General features: G+C 40.5%; 3 protein-coding genes across 4 annotated transcripts; all 3 read left to right on the top strand.

Annotated features, from left to right (window-relative positions):
- Positions 1–6: 6 nt before the first annotated feature.
- LOC115669785 (L-ascorbate oxidase homolog) lies at positions 7–5,028 on the top strand. The gene is made up of 8 exons (XM_030590909.2): positions 7–392; positions 554–663; positions 1,705–1,975; positions 3,131–3,230; positions 3,420–3,765; positions 3,867–4,232; positions 4,331–4,409; positions 4,556–5,028. The coding sequence occupies exons 1-8, from the start codon at positions 255–257 to the stop codon at positions 4,766–4,768; spliced, it is 1,623 nt and encodes a 540-aa protein (XP_030446769.1). The 5' UTR covers positions 7–254; the 3' UTR covers positions 4,769–5,028.
- Positions 5,029–6,223: 1,195 nt separating this feature from the next.
- Positions 6,224–11,583, top strand: LOC115670056 (T-complex protein 1 subunit beta-like). Its single transcript, XM_030591252.2, has 12 exons — positions 6,224–6,352; positions 6,552–6,589; positions 6,698–6,754; positions 6,857–6,922; positions 7,031–7,142; positions 7,278–7,406; positions 7,803–7,874; positions 8,182–8,297; positions 9,072–9,148; positions 9,462–9,947; positions 10,381–10,696; positions 10,998–11,583. The coding sequence occupies exons 2-12, from the start codon at positions 6,584–6,586 to the stop codon at positions 11,142–11,144; spliced, it is 1,584 nt and encodes a 527-aa protein (XP_030447112.1). The 5' UTR covers positions 6,224–6,352; positions 6,552–6,583; the 3' UTR covers positions 11,145–11,583.
- A 1,436-nt stretch (positions 11,584–13,019) lies between these two features.
- Positions 13,020–18,634, top strand: LOC115669980 (enoyl-CoA hydratase 2, peroxisomal). 2 transcript variants are annotated; one of them, XR_008818832.1, is made up of 11 exons: positions 13,020–13,161; positions 13,284–13,306; positions 13,442–13,547; positions 13,738–13,808; positions 14,039–14,111; positions 14,844–14,883; positions 15,784–15,856; positions 16,178–16,328; positions 16,924–16,994; positions 18,098–18,261; positions 18,343–18,634. XR_008818832.1 is itself a non-coding variant. In XM_030591153.2 (11 exons), exons 1-11 carry the CDS (start codon positions 13,102–13,104, stop codon positions 18,428–18,430), a joined length of 930 nt encoding a protein of 309 aa, XP_030447013.1. In that variant the 5' UTR covers positions 13,021–13,101; the 3' UTR covers positions 18,431–18,634. The 2 variants fall into 2 exon arrangements, 1 of the variants encoding a protein (XP_030447013.1); XM_030591153.2 differs by having other exon boundaries at positions 13,021–13,161; positions 18,088–18,261.
- The last annotated feature ends 3,151 nt before the right edge of the window (positions 18,635–21,785 follow it).

Raw genomic sequence — 21,785 nt, 5'->3', positions numbered from 1 at the left:
CTCTCTCTGTCTTCCCCCCATTTCCTCCCTCCTTCCTCCTTTGCGGCTACTAATTTGGGCTCTTCTTTCCCTTTACGCTGCTCGTATCTTGTGGGTTCACACTCACTTCCACACTCTTCCCTTTTATAATCTCTCCCCCTAGACCACCCTGTTGCACAGATTTAAGTACCACCCAAAGACAGAGACAGAGAGACGGAGGGAGAAGGAGAGAACAGAGGAGTGTTTTTTCGTAGTTTGGCTTTGTGTGAAGAAGGATGAGGCAGGGAGCGGGCGCCCTGTTCTTGGGCGTGTGCGCCACTGTCCTCGCCATTGCAGGAGCTGATGACCCTTACAGGTTCTTCACTTGGAATGTGACTTATGGAGACATTTACCCACTTGGTGTTCGCCAACAGGTGACTCTTTCTTTTTGATTCTTTCTTTCTCTATCCCCTGATATATGCATACGAAGAAGATGAAGAAACCGTTTTGGATCTTGAAAATGAAGGTCTCTGTATGTTTTACACATGCGATGTATAACGATGATGGGTAGTGATGTTCTCTCCGTTTTTCGCAGGGCATACTCATCAATGGACAATTCCCGGGTCCTGACATCTTCTCCGTCACCAACGACAACCTCATCATCAACGTCATCAACAGCCTGACCGAGCCTTTCCTCCTCTCATGGTCCATCCCTCTCTCCCTCGTGAAATTTTCATTCTTAAGAGCGATTTGCAGCATTAATTTGTCAATTACTCGAGCACGGTTTATTCTAAAATCAACAGCTGTTGATGGGTGTGTGATGGTGCAGAACTTTCATGAGTATAGCAAATATTCTCCATCTTTGAGTCCTCAGTACTCAATAGACGCGTGTCCTTTAAGAGAATGGGTGTGCACATCAATGGGGTTCACGTGATCCGACCCTTTCTTTAGATATCAGATCCATTTTCTTTCTGGGTGCTCGTTTCACATTGCCTGGATTTCAGACAGACATGTTGCGTGTGCATCATTAATTTGTAAAAGCTTTTTTGCTCATTCTGTCGATTCACATTACATGCATTGGCGTGATGAGCGGGGGACCCCACAGACCAAAATCTCACCTAAAGCACTCAAATTACATAATGATTGATTTGCACTGTGATTGGGCCTAGGCCCATATTAAGTCGTCACGGGGATCTAAGTAAGAGAGAGTCCGACTCCCGCTCTGTTTTGTCTGTCTTTTGAAAGTGACCCGTCCTTCTAATCAGAGAAACAGTAACGATTTTTATGAGCTAGAAAAGGAATATGCTCTCTTTTTCTTTTCCTATCTTTATGAAAAGCTTATTAACGTGATATCACCAATCAAATCAATGTTTTTCGCAATCAGGATCGTGTATGAATTGTCATTGTGTTGGGCTGCTAGTAGCTGCTTCGTTGAAATGCGCACCTCGAACAGCTTCCCCAATCTTTTACACATTCAAATTGTGTGGTCCAGCTTCAATCTTAGGTCTCCCCCCACTGCTGCATTTCAAGACAGACAAGTGGGAACATACACATTGACTTGTTGTCACAGCTTAGCTACCACGGTGTTCCAATTCAATAGTCATCCAAATGGACCCTTTGCAATAATTTATACTCCAATTGATGTTTGTCTTTATTGTGAGAAAAAACCAGAGTTACCCAGTTAGCTTGATCTGAGGTCTACTTAAAGAGAGAACTAATTGGGTGCTAAAAAACATGAATATGCAGGAATGGAATCCAACAGAGGAGGAACTCCTATGAGGATGGAGTCTATGGAACCACATGCCCAATCCCTCCAGGCCAGAACTTCACCTACATCCTTCAAGTCAAGGACCAGATTGGAAGCTTCTATTACTTCCCCTCCCTCGCATTCCACAAGGCTGCTGGCGGGTTCGGCGGCATCAGGATCCTCAGCCGGCCGCTGATACCAGTCCCGTTCCCGCCCCCTGCTGGCGATTACACCGTCCTCATTGGAGATTGGTACAAGGCCAATCACACGGTACATACACCTCCTCCCTGTTTACTTGCATTTTTCCTTCTTTTTGTTTTCTGTTCCAAAGTTGCACTTTTCCTGCTTCGTGTACTACCTATGAACTAACCATCGTCGTCATCGACCAAAAAATGAAAAAAAAGCCATCGTCGTCTGGAGTGTCTATTAGCTTATCCTTTCGGTAACTCGGACAAGTCGGTAAAATGACTCAATTGAGTTCTATTGGGTGAATTTCGATTTGATTAGAACGTTCTTAAAGGCAAATGGTACCTATCTTAATGGGTGTTACCGTAATTTGTAAAAACACAAGTAGCTTTTTGGATAGATATCCACTGTCCATTGTAATTTTTCTCAGTGGTTCCAACTCTTCTACCATTGGTTCACTGTTTGATTTGTTGATGGTATTGCAGAAGTCTGTTTCATTTGACAGCTAAGTTTCTTGACTCGGTCTTCACTGTCGATTTGCTATTACACCATAATCAGCGGGAATAGGTAGGGTAGAGGATGAAACAATGGAGACAAATTAGTTTGGATTATAGCAGCAATTTTCAAGAATTAGGAAATGAACGGTGATCCAATGATTTAAGCAATGGGCCCCTACCAAACATTGTTCTGTTCTTTCTGGATTGACAAGGCCTGTGCAATTGATGACAATGAGATGTTCCGAAACCACTGGCTTCTTTTGTCGAGGGCACGTTATGTGGATTAGAGCCAAACTTGCACCACAAATAAAGTCTGTGAAGTCGCGCTTGTTTGTCGTGTCTTGGTTAATGCGGGCTGATAAATGTGCATATGCAGCCAATAATAACTTCTTTAGATGTCTGCACTGCACTGTGGTGGATACATTGCTAACTTCATTAATCAGTTCAAACCCTATTTGCTGAGATCAGTTTCCTCCATTCGTGAGTTGATATATCTGTGCTGATTCTATAATCAAAAGGATGCCCGATATTGCATTTCATATTGCATTCCGTTCACTAAAGCTTAATGAGGAAAGTCTATCAATCTCAGGAAATGGTACTATCACTTCACTCCATCCCGGCCATGTCCCCAAGGCAATTAGTATTCTAATTGACAGTAGTGTACGAGTGCATCGAAGTAACTTCCCTACTGAGATCGTGCACTTGAACCATGAAGATAACCTTATCGCGTGTGCAATTGCAGGCTTTGAAGGCCACTCTTGACAATGGCAACATGCTGCCATTCCCTGATGGTATACTCATCAATGGCCGCGGAAGCGGAGCTTCTTTCACTGTGGAAAAAGGTATGTTAAGGATCTTGTCCAATGTGCTCTTTCTTTCTGATATTTCGGTACTTTTTCCTCGAGAATGAAACAAATCTTAATTTCAACACTATCATTAGACGTCGAAGACATTGTACCTTGAGTTCTCTTAGCTTGCATGCGGTACCCCGCATTTGGTATTTTAGCTTGATTCCTCTGTATCTATTGCAGGAAAGACCTACAGGCTTAGGATTTCTAACGTGGGGTTGATGAATTCCCTCAACTTCCGCATCCAAGGCCACAAACTGGTGCTCGTCGAGGTAGAGGGAACGCATACGGTTCAAAACACTTACTCGTCGGTCGATGTGCATGTGGGCCAATCGCTATCAGTTCTCGTAACAGCTGACCAGCCTGCTCAAGACTATTATGTCGTGGTCTCTTCTCGCTTCACGTCTCCAGTTTTGACCACTACAGGTGTCTTCCATTACAGCAACTCCGCTGGCTCCGTCTCAGGCCCTATTCCCGGTGGTCCGACGACCGAGGTTGACTGGTCCTTGAACCAGGCACGATCTATCCGGTAAATTGTGTTCCAGGCCTATATATATGAACAAAAGAATCGTTGAAAGATCTTACCAAATTCGTCCTTCTTATCATCGCATTTAAACGGGTTTGTTTCAGGACGAATCTTACGGCAAGTGGACCAAGGCCAAATCCGCAAGGTTCATACCACTACGGCATGGTCAACACAACAAGAACAATAAGAATTGCCAATTCTGCTGGTCCTGTCAATGGGAAACAGAGATATGCAGTCAACAGCGTGTCCTTCGTCCCAGCGGATACTCCTCTAAAGCTCGCCGACTACTTTAAGATCGATGGAGTTTATCGTGTCGGGAGCATCTCTGACAACCCTACAGGCGGCGGGATATACCTCGACACGTCGGTCATGAGAGCTGACTACAGAGCCTATATCGAGATCGTCTTCGAAAACAATGAGGACATCTTACAAAGCTGGCACCTCGATGGCTACTCTTTCTTTGTAGTCGGGTAAGGATGTCACCTATGTTTTCCTTCTTGATTGATCGGTCTATGATCATCCAACCATCTCTTGCTTATGTTGGACCTCGATTCGCCTGATATTACAGTATGGACGGAGGGCAATGGACGCCGGCCAGCAGGAATCAGTACAATCTTCGAGATGGAGTCGCTCGTTGCAACATTCAGGTGAGAAAATTCTCATGAAGCTGTTCAACTCGATTAAGTGCTTATGTGCTGCGAAAACCGAAAAAGAAGTCAATTTTGTAGTTCTGCTAAATATTTTGCCATTCCTAGACATAACTTCAACGCTCTCCTGCACTTGCTGAATGCAGGTGTACCCCAAGTCCTGGTCGGCGATTTACATTCCACTCGACAACGTCGGAATGTGGAACCTACGGTCAGAGTTCTGGGCGAGACAGTACCTCGGGCAGCAATTCTATCTGCAAGTCTACACCACGTCGACTTCACTGAGAGACGAATACCCGATTCCTAAGAACGCGCTTCTGTGCGGTAGGGCGAGCGGGCGGCACACGCGACCCCTTTGAGCGGCGTAACGACATCATCGGCGACACTTCAGTAGGAAGAAACTTTTACGAATAGCAGAGTTTCATTTGTTTTCCATCATTCTTGGGCGTCATTCGTTAGGGACGATAGACCATTCTAAGCTCCGGAACGACCTCAGCTCGAGGTCTCATTCTTTTACGCGACAGAATCATTTATTTGTTCGAACTTTTTTCGTACCGATACATCAAATCATTATTACCGAGTCAATATGCTCAAGTCAGGTTTAAGGCTTTTCTCAGAAGTGTGAGAATCAGGTTTCCTTCCCTCTGTTGAACAACGATTGCTTAACAATTTCAGCGTTTCCATCGTTTTCCTGTTGTACATAAGTCAACTAATTAGCACGATGGCGTCACAGCAAATTGGAGAACAATGTGCCGGTAGAGGTGAGCGATTCTAGAATGCGTTCAAATTCCCTATCGGGACCGGTACCCAGTTTTTGAAACCTAAAACCGACCTACTGAAAACCGGTCAGTTCCTCTTTGTATAGATGGGATTTCATCAACAATACTATCTATCCTAAGTAATTTGTCAGACCTAACTAGAGAAGTCGTATTGCATGTAAAGAATGAAATGGGCAAATTCAAGAGTAAACTAGAAGCACGTGTAAAAGAGTCGTGAGTAGTTAATTTTGAGTTTTCATAGTGTATAGTATATTGGATTTCATATATATATATATATATATATATTGCAAGTGGATTCCAAAATGTACATATCTTCTACCTGCACTAGAGTAAGTTAAAAACTAATCCAAGTAAGTAACGGAAGAGTATATTAATAACAGTAGTAATAAAATGATGTTCCAAATTCTGAAGTTTAGTACTATTAATATGAAAATTGTTGAAAAGATCCATCGATTCTACTAGTTTTCGAATTATCTCGGTTCGGTTCGGTTCTTCGGTTACTAATTCGGTTCGGTTTAGTTTTACTCGAGAGCCGGATCGTACAATTCAATTCCAAATAGAACTGGATTGAGGAGTCCAGGAACTGAGAATCAGACCAATTTCTAAGGTCAATCCAAACCGGTTCCCGTCCGTGCTCACACCTACACGGTGGTTACATCGGATGAGTCCGGAAAGTTCCATCAAGTTCTCATTTGGACTGGCGTCACGAGCTCTGTGTGCTCCTTCACCTCCGTCCGTCGCTTCGCCGAATCTCTAAATTCCATGTGTAGTTACTAACTACTAGTTAGCAATTATTTAAAAGGAAAAACGATACGAGAATTACAAAATCCATAATGTCAGCACATCACTGCGTGTGCCAACGAGCAAATTAACATCGTTCAAAACATCGGACGGACGGTGGACCGGACCACGCATGAAACCCGGTCTGGTTTTCCCGGTCCGGCACGGCCCCAAGCCGAACCGCTCAAGTCGCGACGCAGCGAACCGGACCACGTCGGCGCCTTCGCGACTCTTCCGCCGGGGTGGCAAGGCAACGACGAGAAGGTTCGTTCCTCCTCGTTCTGCAGCTAGCTTTCCCGCGGGAACGCCATACTCTCTCCATCGAAACCCTACACCCTTCGACGATCTCGGTCGCATCCCTTGGCCCGACGTCTCTCGTCTCAGGTAACTTCGTACTCGCGTGAAGCTTCTCTGTGGTCTCGTACCTTTTCTCGGTTCTTTTCCCCGCGGAGGAAACGGTCGGGTGGCGATGGGAGTTTGAGCATTGAATTGCACTCCCCGAATGCTTACCGTTTTGCGCGCTGTTTCGTCGCCTGATCCGTCCTTGTTCTCCCTCCCTATCGTTCCGGTCGCGTCGCTGCAGGTTTCCCGCTTCGGCTCCGAGCTTGGTTTCGAATGGCGGTACGTCGGTGCCTCGGAGCTCGACTCTGGATCCGTACGCCTTTTGGTGTGGGAGTTGATTCTTGTTTTTTCTTTTTTTTTTTTGGCTTCTTTCGGTGAACGTTGCAGGTCGAGAGGATTCTCAAAGATGAAGCGAGCGAGGAGAAAGGGGAACGGGCCAGAATGGTGTGTTTTCCGCTTTCTCACTGAGAATGTGTTTCTTGTTGATGATGTATGAATGGAAAAAGATATTGACACTTGATAGGAGTTCGCTTTGTTTTGCCGCAGGCCTCCTTCGTCGGAGCCATGGCTATAGCGGACCTGGTGAAAACCACGTTGGGGCCGAAGGGAATGGTAGGATTCAGTTGCTTCAGTGTGTCATTTGATGTCAGAGAGGACTTACTCACTTGCTAGGTGTATTACTTGCCTCGAGTTGATTTTGTGGCACCTGTTTGGGAGTAGGATAAAATTCTGCAATCAACTGGTAGAGGGCATCAAGTTACTGTCACTAATGATGGTGCGACGATCCTAAAATCTCTTCACATAGACAATCCGGCTGCTAAAGTATTAGTTGGTATCCTTGAAGTTGTAGACATTTGTTGGCGGTATTGATATTTCTTCAAGCAAAAGAAAGGACGTCCTTATTTTGTATCCAAAGCTGAGATTTCATTTTGTGTAATGTGATCATCATCCTTAACATAAATACTAGATATCTCCAAAGTGCAAGATGATGAAGTGGGTGATGGGACAACTTCAGTCGTTGTTCTGGCTGGGGAACTTTTGAGGGAGGCAGAAAAATTGGTTGCAGCCAAGATCCATCCCATGACAATAATATCCGGTTCGTATCTTTCTGTGATTTTACTTTTTTGGGGGGCCTCTTATTTAAATGCGCATGTGCTACGTATGGTCAATCATCTCTAAAAAGTTTTGCCTACTGTATGCAGGAAGTCCATCATGATTGTAATTAATTGCAGTGGTATTTTCATTCAAATAAAATTCGTGAAAATATATTGTCATGCTATCACTTTCAAGTTTTGTTGAGGTTCTCTTTCATCTTTCAGTTGATTGGTTAATTGGTAATAGTTGATCTCCATTCTAAAAGAATTTGCTTTTCACTAGTCGAAATTAAGTTTTTTGAAACGTTTACAAATCTCTGTTCCTTTTTTATTGTTCCGTGAATGTGAAATCTGTATCCTCCAATAATAAATGGTGGATTTTCACTTTTCAATTTTAGGCTTTCGGATGGCAGCTGAATGTGCTCGTAATGCTTTGTTGCAAAAGGTTATGGATAATAAAAAGGATGCAGGTTTGCCTGTCACATCTTGTTCTATTTGCTTTCTTGTGTCCCTTGCGTTTCTTTTGATCCATTGGCTTGCTCAAGGAAGTTTTTTCCCTTATTTTTATCAAGAATTTGCACAGTGCACACTGAATACATAAATTGTCTACTGAAAGTGATGATCGTGTATAAAGTTTACTAGTCCAAGTATCCCAACACCATGCAATTTTCTATGTCCTAGGTTGTGGATGCTAATATCTCTGAGGGATGCAGGTCTCCAGTTATTTGCATTCCACTTTCTGATACCGTTTGTCGCCTGATCCATTGCATGATGCAGAGAAATTTACGTCAGACTTGATGAAAATTGCAATGACTACTTTGAGTTCCAAAATTCTGTCACAAGACAAAGAACATTTTGCTAAGTTGGCTGTGGATGCCGTTATGAGGTTAAAGGTGAGCTATGTTTTTTGTCCTTGATGATAAGGGTAGACGCTAACAGTAAGCTATGATTTAAGATCCTAATCTCTTCTTCTCTCATGTGAATATTTGGCATTTTTGTTTTACTGTTCGATTTATCTGTGCATGAAAGAAATTTTGCGCATATGCACTTTAGGTAGAGCCTTTTGATTGAGTTGGAAAATCCCCTTCAAACTAGGGGCCAAAACTGGATGGACGAGGTCAGAATGCAATTTTTATATCTATAGTTTCAGGACACTAGCAATTCTTTATTGGGATTTTCGTACAAACTCTTGGATTTAAGTTTGTTAATGGATATTCTCTAACTTATAAACTTTTGTATTTTACGAAACTGTTCAAACCATAGCTGTGCAAAAAAAAATCATGTGCTTTCTTGATTGGGTTATTCTATATTCACTGGATTTGTTCATTATGAGTTTCAAGCTGGTAGACATGGATATTATTAGGAATGCCCATTCTTAAGCCAGTCCATGAATCTAATGTACTTTTTGTGATAGGTTCTCTGATGAGTGGCTTTTTCTGCCCTTTGAAATTTAGCAAATCTTGATTTGGTCTTGTTCTTAACATCTGTGGGATTTCTTAAACTTTGACCACAAGATCATAGATGTAGGATCAGTGTGATTAATGTTATGTTGTCCTCAGATGCTCTCTTCATTGTTAACTTTTATGTTGATGAGATTAGTGATACGATATATGGATTGTTGTCTCGATTTCCACCATCTGATGCCACTTCTCTGCTGGCGCTTGCAGGGTAGTACTAACCTAGAAGCTATACAGATAATCAAGAAACCAGGAGGATCTTTAAAGGATTCTTTCTTGGATGAAGGGTGAGATTACTGAATATTCCCTTCTTAACTTAGTTCTCATGGGGGCTCTATCCACCAGACATCTAATACAATAGGCAATAAGTCGATGAAAAACTCCCTCCATCAATTTGATGCACACATATTTGGTATTTTCTTTGGTACTGGAATGTTTCATCAAAATTCTATATTGTATTCCAACCATAGACATGATCGACACGCAATTGCTGTTGTATATGGTCTAGTAACATCATCTGCTGTTTATTTGCATAGTAAACTCAAACCTGACGTCTGAGAATGCTTAACAAAACTAATTTGGAGCTCTACCTTTGTGCAGATTTATTCTCGACAAGAAAATAGGTATTGGACAACCAAAGCGCATAGAGAATGCTAAGATTTTGGTGGCAAATACTGCAATGGACACTGATAAAGTGAAGATCTATGGGGCTCGTGTTCGTGTCAATTCTATGTCTAAGGTTGCTGAGATTGAGGGGGCTGAGAAAGAGAAGATGAGGGAAAAGGTGCAGAAAATCATAGCACATGGGATTAACTGCTTTATCAACAGACAGTTGATATACAATTTTCCAGAGGAGCTGTTTGCAGATGCTGGAATACTTGCAATTGAGCATGCTGATTTTGATGGTATTGAGCGCCTGGCCTTGGTGACTGGTGGTGAGATTGCATCAACCTTTGACAATCCAGAGTCAGTTAAGCTTGGACACTGCAAGCTCATCGAGGAAATTATGATTGGCGAGGACAAGCTGATTCACTTTTCTGGTGTTGAAATGGGTCAGGCATGTACAATTGTATTGCGAGGTGCAAGGTATGGCATTGTACTTTTCTGCCTCATCTTTTTCCATTTTTACAATATGACAAATTTCTTTTATTTTTCTCTCTCTTTCCATAATGAGAGAGATTGATCTAAAAAATCTTACGTCACCCATGATTATTTGTGATCTGTGTATAAATGACTGCTGTCTAGAACAAGCGATCGCTAGAGTATTCTGTATAACATATGTGGACAATACTAGATATACGGACAATCGTATGGTATATTGGTATATTAAGTGATGTGGCAGAGTTTTTTTAATGTGGAATACGATCCACATGTTTAAAGGTGCATTGGTAGTCTGTTACATCACTTAGTTGCATGCCGGTTTTAGTACACACAGCATTACTATATAATAAGAGGATGAAATTACAGTCACTTCTTTGCTCGACTTGATTTTTCATTCATGTCTTCAACTGTATGGCAGCCATCATGTGCTGGATGAGGCTGAGAGATCTTTGCATGATGCCTTGTGCGTGCTGTCTCAGACAGTAAATGATAGTAGGGTTATACTTGGAGGGGGATGGCCTGAGATGGTCATGGCAAAGGAGGTCGATGAGCTGGCTCGTAAGACTCCTGGGAAGAAGTCTCATGCTATTGAAGCTTTTTCGAGGGCACTGTTGGCCATTCCAACAATCATTGCAGATAATGCCGGTCTGGATAGTGCCGAGCTGATTTCTCAGCTTCGTGCAGAGCACCACAAGGAAGGATGCACCGCAGGGATTGATGTCATCTCCGGTTCTGTAAGTTTCGGTTGCGAATCTCTGTTTCATTCTTGGACCTTTGTTTTGAATATTCTCTCGTGATGATAGGAGTTGCACTTTACCCTTCTTATGTGGAGAAGATGGGGTAGAAAAGTTTGCCAAATGAACTAGAATTTAGGCCTTAAAATGTTGTGGCTCCTTTGAGCACAGGGAGACATGTATGACCTGTCTACAGCATGTTTTCGTCCCCTTTTTGTCCATTTAAGAATTGAATGAACTCACTGACAGTCAACACATTTAGCTCCGGAATACTGAACACTGTGATCTTAACTTGTGGCAGGTGGGAGATATGGTGGAACTGGGGATTTCTGAGTCATTTAAAGTAAAGCAGGCCATACTGCTCTCTGCGACTGAGGCTGCTGAGATGATTTTGAGGGTCGATGAAATCATTACTTGTGCTCCACGTAAGAGAGAAGACAGAATGTGAAGATGAGTATAGTTAGTTCGAGAAGCTATACTATGTAGGTTAAGTCAATTTCTGTGATCATGTGCTGCACCAACGTGATAAAGGGGACCGAAAGAAAGAAATGGCTGGCAATGTCTCTTATTGTGAAGGGGCAGTTGTCCAATTCGATGGTATGAAGTCGGATGCATGGCTTTGCTTTCTGCAACATCTCATTCCAATTCTGGATGGAGGAGATAAGAGTCGGTTGTTTCAACGGACTCCAGGCGCTCCTTTCGTGGTTACGGAGCCTAGCATGCTCATTTTGGTACCCTGGGAACTGTTTCACGGTAAGATCAGTTTTGCGAGGTTTGGAGTTTTGTCTTTACAAAACCTTGTAACTTTTATTGCGTGATAGTTTCTTGTTTTACGTACCTATTAATGTCTTGGTGATTTAAGAGCACGGTGATGCGGCCTACCATAATTTCTTTGGCAACATTTCAATTATTTTCAAGGCGCATTTTTTTTGGGGAAACAAAAAGTGAGCCTCTCTCTGATAGGATCGATGCTTCTGTCGCGATCGATATGTTTCCAAAAGCTAGGCATTCGACACGGATAATTGTCCTGTTGCCGGCCCGACACGGAACAAAAAAATGAGGAACTCTTGCAAGGACGTGAGAAAGAAACATGCGCTAATGCACAAAGGCGATGAGAAGACGGAACATGTTTTTCTTGGGGGTAATGTCATCGCTGACTTCTGTACCGGTCGTTTTGGCAAAGTATGCTGTCGGACTGCTAACTGGATGCTGGAATGTTGAACGGGACGAGTTGAGAACGCGTCGCATTCTTGTTGGCACATGATCTGGCTCATTGGTGCTGAGTAGGCGCCACATGAGAGAGAGAGAGAGAGCGCAGGCAACAGCCACCGCCACGTGCGATGTTGCCGTCGCCAAAGCTCACAACCACCACGATGTGGCGGTCACGCTCTTAAGCCTCAAATCTAGCGAGCTGCTTGCGGGTGTCGTGTATTCGAAGGAGAGACGAAGATGAGCAAGAGAGAGAGCATGAGGTTCAGGATCATTAGGGGCAACGCATTTCGGAAAAAAAAAAAAACCATATCGGGAAATTTGGAAGAAGAAAAAGAATGGAGGGACGATTATAAACCCATTTTTTTTATTGTGACGTCAATTATTCACATATTCGATCAAAAAAAAATTCATTCACTTATGGGGGGCTTTATGGACAAAGCACAAATACAAGCAGTTCGGGAAAACGTTAAAGGTCAAGGGCAAAGCCGCAAAAAATCTCAAGCTATGCTCACATGAATTTTTTTGTGACATCAAAATCTCAAAACTTATATTTAGGTCACATACTTACCTCTCGTCAAGATTTTGTTAGATGATTTTTACCAAAAAATAACATTATTTTTGCGAGCACCATGTCAATATCGTTTGCTTTTCTCATTAACAAAATTTTGATGGAGAGTAAAATGTGCCACACAGATATAAGTTTGGGATTTTCGATATCACTTAAAATTTAGGATAAATGTGCATAATTTCGAAGGATTTTTATTGACTTTTCCCCAGTAAAAATTTCAAGTTATGCGCTAGAGATTTGGCGTAATTTTTAACAAATTGAATGTACGGTAATTTCTAGCAACGTACGAGCAAAATTTGGCGTTAACCTTCGAGTCTCTGTGGGTTGGAGAAAACAGGACACGCGAATCGTCATCTCGATGCGACCAAACCAAAAACAAAAAAAAAAAAGGCTTCGGCGATAAACCCCGATCACATAAAGTCAAAAGGCATCCCCACCCGCTCTTCCCGAAGCTCCTGCTCGTGTCCACAAGTAGCCGTCGCCGTCGCCGTCGCGATCTGCGCCGCCGCCGCGCTCCCTCGAAGCTCCGATTCTCTCGGTGTCCGAATCTCTCTGAATCAAAACGCGCCTCGTCCGAAGAGGAATCCGCCGACGGCTTTCGGATTAGCTAGCGGCTTGCTTCGACATGGCGGGAGCCAGCTCCGAGACCGATCCTCAGGTTCTCCTCGCCCACAAGTTCCCCGAGGTAGGTGCCCGCCTCCCCGTCGCCTCTCGATTCCCGTTGCTCGACAATTCTGATCGATTCTGTTTTTTTTTCTGGCCCGCTCTGTTGTTTCTTCTGCTCTGCTCTGCGATGACGGATTGCAGACATCGTTCGCGTATACGGAAAGGTAAGCTCACGTCCTGCCCACCGCGATCGAGCATATCGGGATTGTTTCACCGGTTGTTTTGTCGGCAAATTCGCGATTCGTTGAAGAGCTGCGTGCTTGCTTTTGTTTCCGTCTTTGGATTGGATGCCTGTGCAGAGACGCGGCCTTGTATGCCTTGGGGATCGGAGCCTGTGGACGTGATCCGCTGGACGCGGACGAGCTCAAGTATGTTTACCATGAAAATGGACAGCAGTGTATTAAGGTATCGTGCCTCAGAGGGGCGTCCGTTGTTCCGGTTGTCTTGGTAACTTGTATAGGTGATGAGAAGAAGATTATCTTAGTTTTGCATTTTCCTGTCGAAACAGTTAGTTTCTGTATTACTAATTGCATCGCCTTGTGCATATAATTCGTCCTTTATCACTTGTGTCTTTTTTTTTTTTAATATTTTGCAGGTATTGCCAACGTTTGCTGCTCTTTTCTGCCTGCAATCTTTGCCGGATGGATTGCGTTTTCCGGGTTTGCAGTAAGTGTTGTTTTGTTGAGAATCTTCTTGAGACTAATCCCATCACGTCTGTTTGGTAGAATGCGCAATTTTACGGCACCATGTGGGATCTAATGTACTTTAGTTTCTTTATTACTGGACTCCAGGCCACAGAATTCTCTCTCTCGTTGTCTTGCCAATTTTAGTTTTCCGCTTTGGAATTGAGTAAAAGGAGGAAGGCTCATTCTGGTTTCTGCTTCCATTTCTCACAGATATGATCAACGGCTTTTGTTGCATGGACAGCAATACATAGAACTGTACAAGCCTTTTCCTTCCAGTGCGCATGTAAGAATTCTGCTAAAGGTCAACTGGCAGTTATCTTCCGATGGATTGACTTGAGCCTGCTTCTTGATGAAAATGGACAATCAGTTCGTCCCTGGGAATAATATAACTGAAAAAGTCTGAGATGTCATCATCGAAAGATGAAGTTTTTTGGGAGGTCTTAATCTACAATAAATAGAGCATGTGTAAGGATACTCAACCGGCGGACCTTGAGGTCCAGTTTATTCAAGAATCAAGAGCGTATCAACCATAATAAAATCCTAAAATTGATCATTGTATGATTGGTTAGCTGGATACCGAGAATTGCCATCAACAAACAAAGATGTTTGGAAGACATGGAGGTGAAATGTGGAATAATTTCCTATATGAAGAGTGAATGGATTTAGGAAACAAACATGATGAATAATTTTTTCAAGACAAGAATAATGTGAATGTTATTTGATTGCTGGATTGAGTCCAACACTAGTTTTTGGATTTCTGGGTTTGATACTTTTGAGTGTGAATTGGTTGAACATGTCTGAACTTAATTATTCTTCGAAGGCCCTTGTTTCTGTTGTTATGCAAACTGATAAAATTTCTATAGACATGCTTTCTGTCAATCCATTCAATGTGATCGTCCTCTTTTGTATATAGTCAGATGTGCAATTTCACTCTTTGCTTATATTAGATCTATGTTACATTGTGCTTTGCTGTTGTTAAGTCCAAACTTGACTTTTACTGTATCTTTTGATGCAGTTACAACATAAGGTAAGTCTTGCAGGCTTGCATGATAAAGGTAGGTCTTACTAGCGGAAATATTTCTTATTTACATGGAGTTAGGTTGACCCAAAAGTAGTGCTAGCAATTTATGTTTTGGTGTCATTATCGAATTGTGTCAATTTTAGATGAAACCCGAACACGATACATTTATTAATTGTGTCATAACTTTCAAATCTTAACATGACAAGGACCCATTTGTTTGAATTACATGACACAATACGTGTAGCTCCTTTTAAACACGAACTCTTATACATAATCCTTTAGAAACTGACAAATGTGTTTAAATGTATCTGAATATGTTATGTTACGCAGAATAGCATGTTAACCTAATTAGTTTAACATGTTTAAGCGTTTCATAAATAGGTTAAAAGGGTCTCTTACACAGCTGTTTGTTACACAAACGCAGTAAGTTTAATTTGAACACACTTTACGACAACTCACGTAAATGGGTCATGTCAAAAGTTGCTAGCCCTATTTGAAAGCATTGTCGCCCCACTAATCAGTTACAGGAATGGACTCTCTTACTAGGGACTATTTTCGATCTAGAATTAGGAAAGTGGCATTTCAATGAGCGAGCACATATTGGACTTCTGTGCTAGTGCTAGGATGACTTTAAAAACATATGGCAAGGCTCTTCTTATTAACAAGTATAACGGTACTTTGTGAAGATATTGGTTATTGCCTATGTGAGTGTGGAAAACATGAGTAATCTTAACAAGTCAACAATCCATGTAAGCGCTCTGTAAGGGAAGCATATTTTATACTTCTGCTTATTATTTTGGTATATACATATTTTCCTGGAATTTACTCCAAAATTTCCGTATCTTTTGTCTCTTTCTATCGTCTTTCTCCAGCCTTGCAGAGAAATGATTGTTCTTTTCTTCCTTTTATTTCTGTTCTGTAATTCATTTTCCAGGTAAGGCTGCTGTTTTGGAGGTAGAAACCAAAACTTTTGATCAATCTTCGGGTGAATTATTATGCATGAACAGGTCAGGTCTTTCTATTTCTCTCAAAATTCCACACATGCTGTAGCACTTCCAGCCACCTGCTCAAGTTAGGCCAGCACAAGATTTGAGTTTTCTGACTGGATAATGGGATACTCTTGGGTGACTTTTGGAAATTATTCTTTCAACTTATTATTGGAGAAAAAGATTGTCATTGGTTGCTGAATCCCATTTTCTTTGTGTAGTTTATCTCTGTGTCATAAAATTTATGTTTTGAACTTTTAGATCTGCACCCTGTAGACTTATTCATACTTACTATGTTCTCGTACTATATATGACATCATGTAATACAATGTTGATGAGCAGGATGACTGCTTACCTCCGTGGAGCTGGTGGCTTTTCAAAATCATCTCAACCATTTTCTTACTCAAATTATCCACCCAACCAAGTCCGAGCTGTGAAAATCCCCAAGGATAAACCCTTTTCTGTTTTTGAGGATTGTACTCAACCATCACAGGTATGTACATACTATCATTCATTTCATCATTTCAAAATGTATAGGATTTCTACTTATTCAAATTTCAGCATTTTTTTGGATATATGTAATTAAATCTCTTCTGGAAAGATTAGCTTCATTTTGCCTGTCATAGAAAGCTTAAGTTTCTTCTTATGTATCCATGCTGAACTTTATAGAAGAATGGATCCGATTGGTCGTGTCAAGTAAAATCTTTCTAATTTATTTTCCAGTTTCCTCTAGTTTCCGTTGAGTTTTTTATTCCACAGCTTCTTGTATCTTTGTCTCCAAAAAATATGTTAAATTCGTCTTTTTCGCATAGGGTTTTACATGGTAAATTTGTGCCTAGCTAGCCTGGACATCTATTCAGAACAGCAAGCACTTATTACAATATGTTGATGTCAAGTACTTGCTAAGACTGACAAAGTGAAAATTTCTTCTATTACAGTCTACTGGGTTGATCTTGATATAAAGTAGTTTTAATTGACTACTCTATCAGTATTTAGTCAATGACAATTTGAATTGCAATTACTGCCTTTATCTTATCAGATGTCTCTTTAGATAATTCTTCGTTAACCATTTTAATGCTGTTCTGTAGGCTCTGTTATATAGGCTATCTGGGGACTATAACCCTCTGCATTCCGATCCAATGATTGCCAAAGTTGCAGGGTCAGTTCCTTTCTACTTCTAATCTTAATTTCCTGGCTACTGTAATTTAGAGATCTTGTTGAAATTTATTAGATCTCATTCAGTCAGTTGAGAAGTGTTGAACTTGTTATTTGGAGCAGAAGACTTCATATTATTAGAAAAAAATTTGAGACTTTCAATTGCTTTTGCTTTTCACTCAAGATCCTAGTTTAGAGTATTTCAGTGATTTATTCAAGTTGGAATTTGATTCATGAGTCAGTCTCAAATCTGTGATGCAGATCAAATTTAATCAGTGTTCGTGTACCTTTTAATTTGGCTTTTATAGCATTGGGAGGGACCTTATCATTCATATTTCTTTGCAAGGTTCTGCACACTCATGGGGTAGTGGGCTGTAGGTTTTTCATATGCTATCTATCTCCTCAGACATTTCCTAGCCATGTTACGACATTCTGCTTGGTAATATATGTTAGGAGGAAAACGGAGGGAAAAGAAGAGAAAGGAAATCGAAGGAAATGAAGTGAATTAGAAGCAATAATTTCCTCCTCCTGTTTGAGTGTGCATTGAAGGGAATTTATATGGTGGGAAATGAAAATGGTAACGGAAAAAAAATATGTTTTATATCCTATTCATATCTATAAGCAAAGTAAATGGTAGCTTTGGAAATAATGATTACTCGTGGTGCTTCCTTCAATATCCCCCACCTTCCAAAAGAAAAAGAAATGTGGGTCAAAGGTAATTACTTCCCGTTTCCCTCCTATTTTATCGGCCAAACAAGAGAGAGAATGCCTTAGGTTATTGTTTCCCTTCAATTTCTTCCACTTCCCTCAATCCAAGCATGTTAGGGAAAGGCATGTTTGACATATGGCAGTAGCATAATTTAACTACGAAATGCAATTGCATTTCCTCCCCTATGTTACCAAAAGAGTGCACAATGAGGGGAGTGAGTGAGTGGTGATATAGTTGCTTTCTCTAAAATAACACGGTTTGTATATAACAGATTTGCTTCATTAATTATGAGAGTAATTTTTGGGCTTTTTATTTTAGTGTACTATCTCAGTGGTAATTTTCTTAATTATATATACTAGCATCTGATGCATATCTAAACTCTCTAAAGATTCTCCCAGCCGATACTGCATGGTCTTTGCACACTGGGGTTCGCAGTCAGGGCAATCATCAAGTGCATCTGCAAAGGAGACCCAGACATGGTGAAAAGCATATCAGGGCGATTTCTTCTACATGTGTACCCTGGGGAAACTCTGGTTACTGAAATGTGGGTTGAAGGTTCGAGGTATGAAACCTTGTCTTTCTGAAAAAGACTATTACTTTTTAAAAGGGTTTGGTTTCTTATTTTTGCTGCTACAATGTGCAGGGTCATATATCAGACAAGGGTCAAAGAAAGGAATCGCATTGTGCTGTCTGGATATGTGGAACTTCATCGTTGGACATCATCACTGTAAACTAGGTCAGAGCGAAAATGTGTTATTTCGACAAATCAATCGCTTGTGTAGCTGTTACTAGTTCTTCTAAAAGGCAGTTTAAGAGGAATCAGAAATAAGATATCTACAGACAGCTAGTAGTACCTTACTGTAAACCATTTCATTCTCGGATATTGTTCATCATAATTTAAATCAGATGCAGCATATGACTGTTTCGTATGTTAAGGAAGTTCATCTCGTGAGGCATGTCCATAAAGCGAAAGCAGACGGTTTCTGCAGCAGAAAATCTTGATTGTCATTACAGATAACAAAGTAACGCAACCCACTTACACTTAGAATGGCCATTTCTGGTTCTTTATGACCTTTTTGCCTAGGTAGAAAACTCGGCTTATGAAAGTATGGAAAATATGTCAGTATATGTGGAGTGTCCGTAAAGAATTATGTACTTTTTCCTACTTTTGACTGGTTGGTTTTCTTGACGATGTCTCATGAGATTTTTGTTTAGTCGTGGAAAGCATGCTTAAGGAAGGAAATACTTTGGTTGATTGTTATATTAACAACTGTTTAAGAGGAAATACTCATCAACAAATAACAAAGCACTTTACATCATTTGGACCATGGGTTAGTTGTACTTATGTTGCAAGGTGTGCGTTACCTTAAGCTGCTATGAGCTGCTGCAACTGGGAGGTGTTTACCAAATACCTTATAAAAACAGACATTGTCTCTTTATGGCTTTAAATGCAGCGAGAGATCATATGCTCATATCGTATTTATGAACGTGATTGATTGATTCCGTGCTGATCTCGCGGAGGGCAATGACATTTCGTCCCCTGTCGAGACATGAGCATGACCAATTTGCTTGAGTACACTTTCAAGAGCGCCGAGGAAGGTCGATAACGTTGGTACTGTCACAAGCTAATGAGGGTTCGATAAACTAGCTTTTTGGTTAAGACAGTCGTTCACTCCTACATCATTCTACTTGGGTTCTAATGGCCTGTGATGGTAATAATGTGATATAATCGTTTTATGGTATCGGTCATCCTTTTCTTCTACAATGATTTGATGACCAAATATTTTCCATACATAGTAATTTTCCTCATATTTTTGACAGTACGCTGTTCCTATTTTCAAGGTTATATACTTTGTATTTAGACAGCATAAAAAACGTATATACTTCGAAATTTATTGTTAATGATGCGAGGAAAAATTAAAAAAAAAAATTAAGACGAGCAACCATAAGTGGCCATTTCTTGACCTGCCCGTTAGTGAACTGCAAATAAATTAGGATTAAGATTATTGATGTTAGTTCTACTATTTGACAATAATATTAAAGAATTATTATCTTTATTACCACGCATTTGATTACCACATAATAAATAGATTCAAGAAAAATATAACCAATTCTCATGATATGGATTTGATTCCAAATTACTTTTTGAAGGTCTATCAAAAAAATAAGCTCGCATTAAATAAAAAAAAATTCATAATAGTTATGTGTGGATTATTTGCTAAAATGATAAGTTGGGGAACAAAAGAAAATAAAAGAAAAGCCAAAATGAGTTGGCTCGGCTGGTAAGGTTCGAATTCTCTGAACAACAGTGCCAAGTCCGCATCCCACTGTCAACAATCTCCTTTGGTAGGCAATATGTAAATTCACTATAAGACTTTCTAAGCCTGTGATATGCCCTGACCTTGGCACGGGGTAACCTCCCCTTCACCTAAACTTTTATTTACAAGAAAATTCAAAAAAAGAAAAGAGAAGTTTTATTTGACTAGATTAAAAGTACAATAAACAAGAAAAATAAATAACAAGGGAAGAAAAGACCAATTCTTGGAAAATCTCATTTTCTTCGAGAGAAAAAAAAAATCCCAAATGAGATCGGATTAACGAATCATAAACCGTCGCGTGGCGATCTTGGCAAACGAATTGAGCTCTCGTGGCATCATACCACATTAGTGTTTTTTTATAGAGAAAATTTCATAATATGTTCCCTATATTAGATGATATAAAGTTTTTATTTTATTTTATATAATAATCAGTAAGAGTTGGACCTCTTTCCATCTTGTTGACCACGAGTAGGTGGGTCGACGTAATTAAAAGCCTAGACGACAATTCCATCAAAATCACATCCCCCTATTTTTGGCTTCCCTCCCATTTAACTCGAAAGCTCGAATTCACGTCGCCTCTGTGGTTTTAACTGTCCCTCCTCAGCCCCATTAATGGCGGCGGTGCCACAGCAGCGTCTCTGCACTTAATGATGGTGTGGCATTTGTCAGTTTTTTTCAATCATGGTCTTTTGGAGGGCCATTTACTTCCTTGACCACGATCGTCCAAATACAATTTTTTTTTTCTTGGTCGATAATCCAAATACATTCATAAATATAAAAAAAAAACATCTCAAAAAACCTGGAACTATGACCACGGTCATATATTTATTTTGAATTTTTTTTTTTACATTAAAAACTCCAAAGTATGCCCACTGTGATAAATTTATCTAAAAAATTTTCTTACGACGTAATAAATCCCAAACTTGTAACTATATAGTACATTTACCCTCCTCCATTAATGTTCCGTCGGATGATTTTTTAATCAAAACAACACTGTTTTTATTTCACCATACATTATTTGCTTTCCGGCGACCATATAAGCAGATTTTTAACGGTGTTCATAGACGGAACCTTGACGGAGGGTAAATATGTTATACGGGTATAAGTTTGGGATTTTTTGTGTCACGGAAAAAAGTTTGTGGTAAATGTGTAATAATGAACATAATTTGAGATTTTTGGTGGCTTTTTTCCAAAAAAAAAATTATCAGATGCGTTCGGCCGATTAACAAATGACGTGATAAATAAATCAATTATAATATAAAATACGTATAAGAATTTATAATCTTTTAGTGTTACTCAACATGATTATCACTATTTCTAAATATATTATTATCCAAATCTATTCAACTAAGTTCAGAAAGTAACTATAATTATAATTATAAGCACATATCACTGAGAGATTTTGTGTGATCACTGCCAACTCTTCGAAAGTTTAAGGTCTAAGATGAAAGTGCTGACACTCCCCCTCACACATAGGATGGATCTTGACAAAACCAGGGAAGCAAATAAGGATCACCAAAGATTTACACTCAAGATCACGGTGTGCATTTAAGAAAGAGGAGGATCCAGAATTAATGAATAATTAATGCAAAAAATGATGGTGAAAAATTGGGCTCTTCCATGCAAGAGGCCAGGCTCTTTCTGAATCCACCACTCATTACTTTCACCTTGACTCAATCATGGTCCACCCTCTAGCTCCATGGCCAATACGGTAATTAACAAAGTGAAATTACTTCATGTCAATCAATGTACTTACTATTTCTTCTCT

Source organism: Syzygium oleosum, unplaced genomic scaffold, assembly GCF_021117445.2.
Source record: "Syzygium oleosum isolate NSW1041296 unplaced genomic scaffold, Sole_v2.1 Sole_v2.22, whole genome shotgun sequence".
NCBI classification, from domain to species: domain Eukaryota; kingdom Viridiplantae; phylum Streptophyta; class Magnoliopsida; order Myrtales; family Myrtaceae; genus Syzygium; species Syzygium oleosum.
This window is presented reverse-complemented; position numbering and strand designations above follow the sequence as displayed.

Excerpts from the sequence above, each read along its gene's own strand:
- LOC115669785 (XM_030590909.2), top strand. The coding sequence starts at position 255 with ATGAGGCAGGGAGCGGGCGCCCTGTTCTTGGGCGTGTGCGCCACTGTC. Across the intron at positions 4,233-4,330 it reads TACTCTTTCTTTGTAGTCGG|TATGGACGGAGGGCAATGGA; the intron begins GTAAGGATGTCA and ends CTGATATTACAG. Across the intron at positions 4,410-4,555 it reads TCGCTCGTTGCAACATTCAG|GTGTACCCCAAGTCCTGGTC; the intron begins GTGAGAAAATTC and ends TGCTGAATGCAG.
- LOC115670056 (XM_030591252.2), top strand. Across the intron at positions 6,755-6,856 it reads AAGGGGAACGGGCCAGAATG|GCCTCCTTCGTCGGAGCCAT; the intron begins GTGTGTTTTCCG and ends GTTTTGCCGCAG. Across the intron at positions 9,149-9,461 it reads GATTCTTTCTTGGATGAAGG|ATTTATTCTCGACAAGAAAA; the intron begins GTGAGATTACTG and ends ACCTTTGTGCAG.
- LOC115669980 (XM_030591153.2), top strand. The coding sequence starts at position 13,102 with ATGGCGGGAGCCAGCTCCGAGACCGATCCTCAGGTTCTCCTCGCCCAC. Across the intron at positions 14,884-15,783 it reads TGCAGGCTTGCATGATAAAG|GTAAGGCTGCTGTTTTGGAG; the intron begins GTAGGTCTTACT and ends TTCATTTTCCAG. Across the intron at positions 16,995-18,087 it reads ATGATTGCCAAAGTTGCAGG|ATTCTCCCAGCCGATACTGC; the intron begins GTCAGTTCCTTT and ends AACTCTCTAAAG.